We start from the raw sequence: 12,360 nt of genomic DNA, 5'->3' as shown, positions 1-12,360 counted from the left end.
ATCTTTGGCTATGCCGAGCAGGGGTCTCCCCTAATGTTAGCCAGTTATGCCTTTTTTTGTTTAAACCTTTTGGCCACTTCTTTAAGTTGTCTCCTGTACATCAACTTGCATAACGTAAATTTTTGTACATGAAATCTGAAGTCTTACTCCCTTAACACCCGCATCCTAATTCGTAGCAAGACCGTCTCTGACGGAGCACCCCTGGTGCGAAGAAGCCTTCAGTCAGCCAAATCAACAAATAGTCTCTGGCGGTGGGCACCCCTGGTGCAAAGAAGATAAAGAACCAAGTACGTCAGCAAGAGAAGTACATCTTTACTTCTCCATCGATCGTGGCCGTGTGCAAATGCTTCCACATTTTTCTAGATTGTTGCAGTTGCTATTGGTTCTCTATCGAAGATTCCTCGCTAGATATAAATTGAGCGCGGCCAAGAACTGCAGGCATTCAGTTCGATGACACCAAGCACGCTTATGGCTATCACCGCTGCCGAGTCATTCAGTTCTTAGTGGGCGCGAGTCAGCCCCTTAAACAGTTTCTTTTGGAAGCCTTTTCGTTGTCTTCCTGACCGCTGGAGTGTCGTCACCACAGCGTGACAATTTGCATCAACCTTTGAACATTGAAAAATAAAAATAATAAAAATATAAAATTTATTATGCAAATGAGCATTCAAAAATAAATAACAAAATAAGCCCGAAGTCTTGCCCCCCATTAAAAAAAAGTTCAGGAGTCCGTGCACATGACAGCAACAGAACACACACACATTGCTCCCTCTCCAGCCCACCTGAACAGCATTTTCATTGGTCAGCATGCAAATTCAGGAGTTTTCAGCTAGTATATACTGCGACGGCTACATCAACACCAGTGGCAATGCCATTTATCTCAGGGGAAATCCCATACAACCTAAAGCCATCAAAAATGCCCCTGCGTAAAGAGGACACAAAAGGAGTGACAAGCTGCCCAAATACCTTCAGGTGAATTGTACAGGTGCTCACTAATGTTTTTGGAAAACGAAAGTCATAAAACAGCTGAATTCGGTAGCTGTCCAAAAGCTTACTGTAAAATTGAGAAAATGCAGTACATTTACGCCATATGTGTAATCATACAAAGCGACCCCAAGTCTCCTGTTGCATGCTTTGGCTGTGAGGGGATTGAAATTTTGTGCCGATATGAACCAATATAAACAAGACATAGAAGTCACAAGATGATGATGGTCATCATCATCAGCCTGACTACGCCTACTGCAGGGCAAAGACCTTTCTCATGTCTCTCCAATTAACCCTGTCCGTTGCCAGCTGCGGCCACCCTATCCCCGCAAACTCCTTAATCTTATCCACCCACCTAACTTTCTACCGCCCCCTGCTACACTTGCCTTTTCTTGGAATCCACTCTGTTATCCTTAAGGACCAGCGGTTATCTTGGCTTCACATTACACGCCCTGCCCAAGCTCATTTCTTCCTCTTGGTTTTGACTAGGATGCCATTTACTCGCGTTCGTTCCCTCACCCACTCTGCCCGCTTCCGGTCTCTTAACGTTACACCTATCACTTTAATTTACATAGCTCGCTGCGTTGTCCTTAACTTAAGCTCCATCTTGAGTCATGGAGAAGCCCAAAGGAGGGCAGAAAAGAAGTGAAAAACAAATTAGTATAAAACAAAGTTCTCTTCTCAAATTTTTCATTTTTTTTTTACACATTCAAACCTTTCGTGGAAAGCAGCCGTTAATGTGCTTAGGTTGTGAACACTCCTCCAGCCATGACAACAAATGGCCATATACCAATCACAAACGAAGTACCCCCAAACACAGTGCCCATCACACACCCTTGCCAGTGAGCACATAACAAAAATGAACGCATTCCACTGAGCCCTTCAAAAAATGGCACTAAGAACACAAAGCAGGATCACCTTAGCGGCATGTCCGTGTCACCCAGACCCAACACCAACACACGCCTTGCTTGCTTCATCAGGTCAGAAGCCTCGTCAGACCTACGAGGAAATTTGTGCATTTTGTCCGTCATACTTGCTGTGAGCTGCCTTTTAACAGTCCAAATAGTTACGACTAAACAAACTGGGTGAATGCATAAGCTGCAAGAAATGTAGCGTATGAATGGCGCATATTGCTGCACCCTCAGCACTCTGACCCATTTATACACCAAGCCACAAAAGTTCACAGAACACAAGTGCAAAAGATTGCTTGCAGAAGTAGCAAACAGCCTTTAAGTGACAGGTGCACTGCGATGACTGCATGCTCATCAGCATGCTGCACCTTTCACTGAGCATACATGCCACAAGGCAATCCCAGCTTTTCAAACTTCTAATCTCCCACCGGTCTTTAGAGCATTTGATACATGAACGGTCTACTCCTGCTGGCATGCCTCTCCTGAAAGGATATCAGCATTGAAAAATGTTGCAGACTCACAACGATCGTTGACAGCTATACATACTCAGGATCATCACAGGTTTCTTCCACAAGAAAAAACAGTTTTGAGCGTGCGCATATGCGTAAGGGGGATAAGCTGTAGATTCAGCAAATGGAAGTGGTAAGCGGTGGACTCGCTCAATGTAGCAAATGGAAAACAAACCTGTACTTTGTGTACAGTCGCATGCAGACGTCATACACCAGCTTCCTGCAAGAGCCGCTGGCGTGACCCTGCAGTTTGCAGACGACAGGAAGGAGCACACGCCAGTCCTCCTCAGTGGCGACGCTCGGCAGCTTGGCGCAGATCTCGAGCGACACTTTCTGCGTCGCCTCGTCACTGCGTTCAGGGGGCATGAGGTGAGATGCACAGAGAGATAAAGTACAAGGTACTGGCAGGGTCCTTGACTGCTTTGCTGGCCACAGAATTCTCCCACAGCCTTGTACAGAGACAGAACCAGCCACTTTGAGAGGCACCAGCATGGAATGAAGGGTACCATAGTGTTGTTCTGCCACGAAACAACCCTTGCACACGAGAGACTGCTGCACTAGCAACATCATAAATGAAGCACCAGTTTAATAAAGTTGAGCACAGAGTGAAATATAATTATAGGCGATACAGTTTAATATGAAAACAGGAAAATGGGCAATTTAGAGACAACTTCTGTGATTGTACAGAGCTTTTGTGTTTGCCCTAAAGGGCAATACGAAGTGTCTGGCCCCACATAATCACAAACTAAGCCATCATGCATTCTTTTTTTTTTTAGCAGGAGGTGAACCTAATATGAGCCCCAAGTTGCCTCTGTAAGCCTGACAAATGTAGGCACAAACGCATAATTATACAGGCAATCATTGCAATTGATGCAGTGGGGTCTGTGCTAGCAGTGTGACCGATTTGCGTTGAAAAACCATGTGCCATTCATGCGGTGATGTAACAAGTTATGAGCCAGCGGCAACCTTCCTGGAACCCACACACCTAACGGTGGGGTCACTTACCCCCTCTCCACTTTCCTCCTCTCCACCCCCTATACTCCTCTCCACTGTCCTCCCTGCCGGCTCTGATTGGCCACTCATTTCCCCCTCTCCACTCTCCTCAGGCTTTGCAAACACCAAGACCAGCAGGTTTGTCAGAAATGGTACTACTGCTGCTAGCCCAGCAATAAAGACGCCTTGCACCAAGCTTCAAATATTAGCGCAAGTATAACTACAGCAGCTACCAAATGGCATCACGCGAGGACTCACCCGTGAGCAAGCAGGTCAACAAAGCCGAGCCCCTCCAATTTCTGGACAGGTTGCTCCACCTGGGTGCAGGCAACGGAGATGACTTCCAGGATGGCAACCTTGAAGCTGGCCAGAGCTCTTGGCAGCTGCAGCATCATCGTCACAATAAACCTTGTGGCAGGAAGGAGATGGCAGAGGGAGAGACAAGAAACAGAAGCAAATGTTTGAAGGTGGAGAAGCATAACAAGAATTTTTCTGCAATGTTAGCACGTCGCTGTGAGTAGAAGCAAACTGATCTAGAACATCTCAGAGCAGACAGGACTGGAACAATGTTTTTCGTCACATTTTTTTTTAGACGGTTAATTCAACTCAATTATTTCTTTTTTTCTATTTGTTAAATGTAGACTTAACAGTGCAGAAAAGACATGGTCACAGTAAACAAGACGGCACAGCACTTGTGTCATCATGTCCTTTTCTTTGTCTATGTCTTTTCTGTGTTGCTTAGTCAACTGTAAACTACCAAAAAGTCGGAACATTCATCTTCGCATATGAAGGAGGTTGAAGTTGAAGCCACCAAAAGCAACCTGATTAGCGTTCTGACCCCTCCCATACCACGCTGACAGCATGGCAGAGGAAAGATTAAAATTGGATAGAAAATAAAAATACATCACATCCAATTATACGAAGGCTTAAATTAGAAATTAGGTTACAAATAAACAAATACAAAACATGACCCCCCATTACTTCTTCGAATGGTAGAGTTTTTGAAGCCACAGAATGTGATTAACAAACACACTGCTTTTATCTTGTGCTCTGCACAGGAAGAATATCAAAAAAGAAACAAAACGCCACAAAAAAAAGAAAAAGCAAAAGAGATGAAATGCAAAAGTGATGTCAATTTTCAACAGGAAGAAATGAACACAGATCATGAAAAATTATTTTTAAAATTTGGATGGACAAAAGTGAGTTAAGAAGCAGATGTGACTATATCTGGATAAGACAACTTACAAAATGACAAAACATCAGTGGGTAGGACACACTTACGAGACAATGAATGTCACATCACTCACAAAGATATACTATATCAGTGCTTCTCCTGCCTAAAGTGCTACCTATTCTTGCTGTCAAATTTCACACAATCGCAGCATTCGCCAGAAACATTTATATAGCTCCAGGTTGCACTGTGGTACTTCATCATATTGTTCAAGATAAATACAAAATGCATTAATGGTGTCATTTGTTGCTACGAAAGTTATAACTATGCAAGGTTTCTCAATGATTATTTTTCACTGCAGCAATAAATACTGTCAGAAGTTTTTTTTTTTTTAACTCAGCATCATAGCAGGTGACATAGTTAAATATTCACTGTGAAAAATAACAAGGCGACAACATGCATCTAGTTCAGTGAAACAACAATGAAATGCAACTATCTCTGGTTTAGGCAGGAATGCAAACAGCTTCAAGGAACAGACACAATAAGTGACCTCAACCTCTTAATGATACGCTGCAGTGGTGATGCGTTTCACGTCAGTGACTAAAACAAACAACTGCCACACATTGACAAAACAACACATTCCTGCTCCCATGCTTTCCAACTCTTGAATAGCAAAGCAAGTGAAAATTGGCCGATCACAACACTCTTGAAAGGATTGCTCAAGATCTACTTTAGAGATTTTAACCGTCTATATTACCCATTCCATAAGGTGAGCTAAAAAATAAAAGAAAATGCAAAAAGCATGCCTCACAGAGACTACAGCACCTTATATTACGCAACAACTCACCAAGCACGCACATAAAAACTCAAAAACTGTGAAGCTGTACCTCTGAGCGAATGGTTCGTAGAAGCGGCAGATGTGGTGCAGGCACAGCACGTACTGGTCGCGCAGGCCCATTCGCAAGATGCCATTTAGGTGTGACTCGACAGAGCTCTCAAATGCTGCGTCCACACCAACGCCCTCGTTCATCTTGTGGAAGGTCAGCCCAATAACATCCGCCACGGACGTGTACGAAGGTCGATGCTTGCAGGCTAACAGTTTTGTCAAATGGTCTAGGATTCTGGAAACAGAGTTTAAGGAAGAGGCAAATTACAAAAGGTTTTGCATATTTACTGCAAGGCTCTGCAAAGCTGTGCAATCGTAAACAAGCCCTGTTTAGGGATAAACTAGTCACGCCATTCTCTGCAGCTCTGGCTATTAGGAATCTGATGTCCTAAGAGCAACTATGACTTATTTCGCTCACAGGGGTTTCATTTCAAGACTTCGCAAATAAACTAGCTGCACAAACTAAGAACCAAACCTGCAGCAAACAAAGCTCTGATACAAGTTGAGTTCTTATATTTTTGTTAAAAAACACGTGCTACCATTACAATGAATGAATGAGCTGTTTATTTAGAAATGGAGGCCTAAGGCCGTTTGTTGGGGAATTGGGTTGTTAAGGAACCATTACAATAAAATATGTGTTCTGGATCTTATGATGGTGGTGATGATGCGGCCACTGCACTATACATACAGAAAACTGCTGACTATCATGATCAAACAGTTTTTCGCTTACCAAGATTAACTATGGGCAGTGTACCAACCCGTATGAGTACCCTATGCCACACTGTAACTCCAAGGTTCCTACAACCACGATACCAAACTACTGTTTCAAAAGCATGTCAACTGAACTCGGCATGTAACTGCCAGTCGGCACATTTTGAAGAAACAAATATGATAAACTTTGTCGTTATGGTCTCACCATAAAATGACTGCGTGCTGCCTACGTGCCTATCGCAAGCTTTAAGAACAGACAGCATTTTCTAGAGCTAAACTTAATGAGCAAAATAGCAATATCAAAGAAAATACACAGCCCCCATTAATCTCACTCCCAATCACCTGTGCAATGTGCTGTCCGATGTATCAAAAGCAACGAGGTCATTCGTGACAAAAATTCCAAGCAGCAGAACGCCTTTCACATCCTTGCTTTCGAGTGAGGTCTCTTCTATCAGCCTCAGAATGGCACTGGAAATAAAAAAAAATATGCCGTGAAAACAAAATCGAAATCGAAATTCAAAGTAGAGCAAATTCGTAAATTTGAAGTTACTAGGACCATGAAAAATATTCGAATTAAGCGGGCCTTCAAATTAACTGAAGAAATGAGACCCACACAAAAAATTTTGTTGCAACAATGTGTTACCTTTACTGAAAGGTAACGAAGTTTGTGGTTACTGAAGTAATCAGAGATGCTGGTAACTTAGCCTGTTAACCATGGCACACTACGCAAGGAAATGGCGTAGGCTGGCATAGTGTGCAGTCAACCCATCATAGGCATAGAGCAACATTGGGCGTGCTGTGGGACATGCACGGATGCTGCCGGGGTGAGAGGTGCTTTGATCGATGCCAGTGCCTATGCTGGACGCTTCCTTGACGAAGCGTTGAGAGAACATTATACTGAAAACGGTATTCCCTGCTCTGTAGCAGTTAAGCATGTCTTCTCCTCTGCAGGTGTGCACTTTGGCAGACCACACGTCGTAGCATGGAGCAGTTTTTGTCCTGAGAGTACTAGGACTGGGGTGCTTCGCATATCAAGCGTAAGCATCGATCTGCAGTATGACAATGTGACTCCAAAGGCTTGTTGCTTCATTGGTTTTGCAACGAAATCAGGATTGCGCATTCTCACAAGGAACCTCAGATCATAGAATTAACCTTGTTGGTGCAGGCCACCAGTTTGAACTTTCTGCATTAGAATTTACCAGAGAGCAGAAATCCTTCAAATTATCGACGCTCTGCTGTATCTGACCCAGATCATGACAAAGGCCTTCTAAATAGAAACAAATACTCTATACATAACAAAAAACAATCACTTCTCTGTGGCACTGCATTACCGCTACGAGCAGAGAGAATTTCCTTTGAGAAGGAATATGTCAGGCAGACTTCTCTGATAAGCTGAACAGTTCGGGCGCCTTTGTTCAGCTTCCAAAATATTCAATGTAAAAAAAAATCTAAGTACTGTTAACATAACCAATCTGGTTAACACAAGCCATCCGACTTGTATAGTACAATATTTTGAAGAAGACATGGTGCTACAAGTGCACACAAAAAAACAAGGAGGCGATGGTCAGGCACCTGTCCTTTGTCTCCTCATCTTTTTGTGTGTGTACTTGTGGTACCATGTATTTTTTTTTTTAAATGCAAAACTAATTAGCCCGGCAACATATGTCACTGTATACAGTAATTAACAGGAACTCTAGCAGTGCCACACCGACCAGCATCCCACAACAACAAGTGGGCGAAAGTCTCTGTGACCATGTCGCATTTTGCAAGAAAGAAAGAGTACAACAAAGAGAGTAACGACATAACAGGAAAGCCAAGTGCATGACTGAACAGCATTGTGCGGACAAATGTTTGTCTGTCAAAAGCAACAATGATTTGCAGCTGGCCACGCAGGTGGTGCACAATCCGCATTTTTCACAGCATGTGGCGCCCTCTGGCAAGAACCGCGAAAATTAATCTGCTACACACAAAAACTGGTTAAAAACACATGCAAGTGAAGCTCGCAGGTACGATATGCGTCTGTAAGGTACCAACTGTACTTACAGAGTGGCAGGCATGCACATCTGTGCATACATGCTACAAGCTGGCAGTATATTGGTGACCAGTAGAGTGTGAGAAGGCAGAGACGGACATGCCACATGTGTGCAGAGGCCCCGCCAAAAAGGCAGATTAGACGCTACTCTTTAAAGCAAAGAACAAGGTTTGAAGGTGTACGTGCATTTGAGAGAGACAGTGAGAAGAATTTTAAAGTTGGCCTGTGTCGACAGATCATTGCATTCTAACAAAAAAGACGCTACTTTCCCTCGATACAGAGCTTTCACAACCTAGAAAAGGCCCAAACAATGAAATACAGGTGTTGCCATCACAAAGCCGATTTCGAAAGTAAACTGCGTTAATCAAGTTTTTCAGGTGCGGAACTTAGAGGCTAGGCTACATTGCCATTCACTTGATCACGTGATCATGGAGTCCTTTTCAATGCAGATGTCACGAATTTGAGTTGACGGGCAGGAATATTTTTTAATTCAAAATTCTTGGGAATAAATACGCCTTTTGCTATCCAACAAACCTAACATACCCAGAAGAAGGCATAGAATCAATTTTCACTTAAAACAAAAATTGCACGGAGTCCTCCTCAATGCTCCTTTTAAAAGCATTTTTAGCAAGCCTCAAAGAGGCAATTTCCAGGTGGCAGAAGAGTATCTCTCACAGAAAAAGCTGATAGGCCACAACTGCTAAATAGTTGACTGAATGTGTTTTTTTTTCGTAGTTCCTTGCATGAACGGCAGGAAAAGGGGATGATTAGATCCACCACAGAACAAGCACACAATTACTCTACTTTATCTGATGAATTAATGATGACCAAAATTTAAGGAAGCGCTAACCCTGCATAAGCATGGCGAAATTCGCAAACATGACCAAACATGATCAGACATGAGCAAATTTAAAGACTCTGAGATTGTGGTGAACCCTGAAGATGACGAATTCCAGCTGTGCTTTACACTTACCATAAAAACCGGAATATAGGTCGAACTTTTTTCAAAAAACCGTGGCGAAAAGTCAACCCCTATCTTATATACCGGTCATTGGTGGAAAAACTACGAAGTCTTGCAACAATGGGTGGCTGAAGTCAACAGCCTCCATCACCATCGCCATCAGCAGCAGCTCGGCATGGCGACGTTAGCGACGTTCTCGCACCACCATTTTGCGTTTTCGTTGTTGCAAAGCTATTTTGGTTAAAGGTTGCTTTTTCACATTTTGTTTCAAAATGAGCAGAAGCCAACGGCAATTCACCGTTGCCTTCAAGAAAAACGCGATTGAGTATGTGGATGCTCACAGCAACCTGGCGGCACAGCATGAATTTGGAGTATCCGAAAAGAGCATTCAGTACTGGCGGAGGCAGAAGCTGTGTATTACAACTTGCAGCAACCAGAAAAAAACATCACTTCGTGGGCGGACAGCAGTGTATCCAGAATTGGAAGGAAAGGTTGTGCTGCATGCAAGATCGCTGCCTGTGACTGCCGAATGCATCCGCGTGAATGCGGTAGAGATCGCGCATGCCTCTATACTCACGAGGGTGCAATTCAAAGGCTCGCCGTACTGGGTGCGGCGATTCATGAAGAGGAAGGGCTTTGCTCTATGGCACCGTACTTCTGTGTGCCAGAAACAAACATGTGGGCCGATGGGCATGCGATACTGTTACAAAACTGGCCGGGTGTAACATTTAAATGAAAATAAATACTGCCACCATTGTGCAGCCTGTTGAGTCGCATTTGTTTCACGGTAAGGGTGTCTTTGGGTGCTTTTTCCAGTGAAAAAGATTTTTTCATTTTTAGAATTGGTTAGTTAGGGGTTCGACCTATATTCCAGTCCGACCTATAGTCCGGTTTTTACAATAATGAGGGGGCCCGAAAACCTCTCACCAAAGCTTGTTTCTTTAGTAGTGAGGCACTTTCTTTTGACTCTCCCAGTGTGCAAGAGGACTGAACTGAGTACAAGGGGCAAGTGCAGAGCAACATGATGGCCTGGTGCTAAGCAGATATGAATGCATCAAAACCACTTTTTTAAATAAAGCCAACCAGTAAAAAGTGCACACACATGAACAATGACAAACTGGAACTGAATCTAGAAAGGTATCAAAACAGAACAATGGAACAAACACAAACTCTAGTGCATGTCCTCTCATTCTCTGCTGATGAGCTTTTGATCGTTTTTTTTTGCTGGTTTACCCACCGCAATAATGCATCAACTAGGCCAGCTCACAAACACTACTGCTACGCTATGCTGTTTTACTGCGTAAGTGCTATGAGCGCCATTAGGCGAAAAAGCTGGCGTGTGTCTCTGCGTGGCCGCCGAGTGAAGCCTCCAGCAACTGCAGCAAGCTAAACATTAGCTGCCCCAATGAAATGTGAGAAAGAAAAGCTGCATCAGTGGAGGCAGAGGGGCGAGCCCAGTGATGCTCTCAAGCGAGTGGCGAGTGTGGAGGGAAAGCGGCTCTGAAAGCAAGTGTCCATCAGCGGATCACGCCAGTGAGCATGCACCATTGGCTTATTTAATGCAGTGTGCCAAGCACCAAATGTAAAAGCATCAAAAATTAATTAGCAAGCCATAAAAGCCAGCCAAAGCGGAATTAACTGGCACAACTTTCCATTAAAGGGATATGGCAAAAGGAAAAAGCATCATCCGAAAAGTGCATTCTGCTTAAGCTGTTGACCCGCCACGATGGCTCAGTGGTTAGGGCGCTCGGCTACTGAGCCGGAGTTCCCAGGTTCCAACCCGACCAAGGCGGCTGCATTTTTATGGAGGCAAAACGCTAATGCGTCCGTGTGCTGTGGGATGTCAGTGCACATTAAAGATCCTCTCTCTTCCTTTCTTCTTTTACTCCCTCCTTTATCCCTTCCCTTATGGAGCAGTTCAGGTGTCCGCCGATATATGAGACAGATACCACGCCATTTCCTTTCCCGAAAAACCAATTATTATTATTACTATTAAGCTGTTGATTACATCAGAACATCTGAGTATCTGTCAATTTTATTTTGACAATGCACACATCAGCAGAATTACCGCAGCGATGGTCTAGTGGTTTGACTAACAGCCTCTTAAGCAGGAGGTGCAGGATACGACAGTGCAAGCTTTACCTTGGCCTGGTGTTCGGTTTCTCAGGGACGGAAAATGGGTTTTGACCCCATCATGAGTAGAGCAAAAATGCCTTGTGCTATGGCATTCTTTGGCCACAGCTGCTCTAGCACCATTAAAACTCATTGTCATCATCATTAGAATCTCCTCTAATGTTGAGGTGGATATCCAAACTATGGTAGCACCTCACCTTCAGCAGCTACACTGAGGCCATCCAAATGGAATGGAAGAAGAGATGAACAATGGCAACAACCAAAAAATTGCACAGGAAAGGATTGACAACAGTGTTCAAAACCTCCCTGACGAGTTTTTTTTTTTTTTTTTTCAGACTAATAAACGTCGAAGAATGTGTACTAACTCATCAGGAAAATGCAGCTGTTTCTTCCATGTTCCGACCCAGGCTTGCACCAGCTCCAGCTGGCTCCGAAGGATGTCCCGCCTCTCGTGCCCACAGTGGTCAACGAGGAAATTCAGCACTGCCTGCACGTGCTTAGCAACTCCCAGGCTTTCAAGGCTCTGGATATGAAAGAAATTGCAGCACTTTAACAGCTGTCTTCAGTTGACCGACATGTGTCAATGTGCTGAAAACTACCTATGTGTAGTTTACCTACAAGTGCAATTTGACATTCAACTACACTGACTGAGTTCCTTTGCTTGGTTTTATCTAGCAGCCTTTAAGGAAAATAACAATACTAATAAGAGGCCAACATAACATGAATGTCATAATCAGATAAAAACTGAAACCACATCTAGTCAGCCGGGCAGCATGGCAGGGAGCCGGTTAATCACCTGTTATCTCCATTTGCCTCTGACTGCTAGCTTTCCGATTGTATCGTTGCGCATTTATTAGGCATGTGCAAATAGTGTTTTTTTTTTTGTTCAAAGCAAATTCCAATCGAATAGTAATTTTCTTCTAATAATTTTGAAGCGAATATTTCAATTCCTTTAGCACACAAAATAAGTTGAACGGCACGATAGGCACTTTAAAAATCAAGTAGTATATTTTGAACACCCAAGTTGTCTGCGGCGGGCAGTCTGACCGCAGACAATTGACAATTACAAATC

The 12,360-nt window shown here is 43.6% G+C and overlaps 1 protein-coding gene across 1 annotated transcript in view; it reads right to left on the bottom strand.

Annotated features, from left to right (window-relative positions):
• Positions 1 to 12,360, bottom strand: part of LOC144101252 (DNA-dependent protein kinase catalytic subunit-like) — a 137,015-nt gene that overhangs the window by 53,860 nt on the left and 70,795 nt on the right. Inside the window, exons 52-57 of the mRNA XM_077634339.1 lie at positions 11,654 to 11,811; positions 6,505 to 6,630; positions 5,453 to 5,686; positions 3,653 to 3,802; positions 2,577 to 2,750; positions 1,900 to 1,980 (exon numbers count right to left, since the gene is read on the bottom strand). Of these exons, the coding sequence (XP_077490465.1) occupies positions 1,900 to 1,980; positions 2,577 to 2,750; positions 3,653 to 3,802; positions 5,453 to 5,686; positions 6,505 to 6,630; positions 11,654 to 11,811 (923 nt within the window). The remainder of the gene's footprint in view (positions 1 to 1,899; positions 1,981 to 2,576; positions 2,751 to 3,652; positions 3,803 to 5,452; positions 5,687 to 6,504; positions 6,631 to 11,653; positions 11,812 to 12,360) is intronic.

The sequence above is a fragment of the Amblyomma americanum genome, chromosome 8 (assembly GCF_052857255.1).
Source record: "Amblyomma americanum isolate KBUSLIRL-KWMA chromosome 8, ASM5285725v1, whole genome shotgun sequence".
NCBI classification, from domain to species: domain Eukaryota; kingdom Metazoa; phylum Arthropoda; class Arachnida; order Ixodida; family Ixodidae; genus Amblyomma; species Amblyomma americanum.
This window is presented reverse-complemented; position numbering and strand designations above follow the sequence as displayed.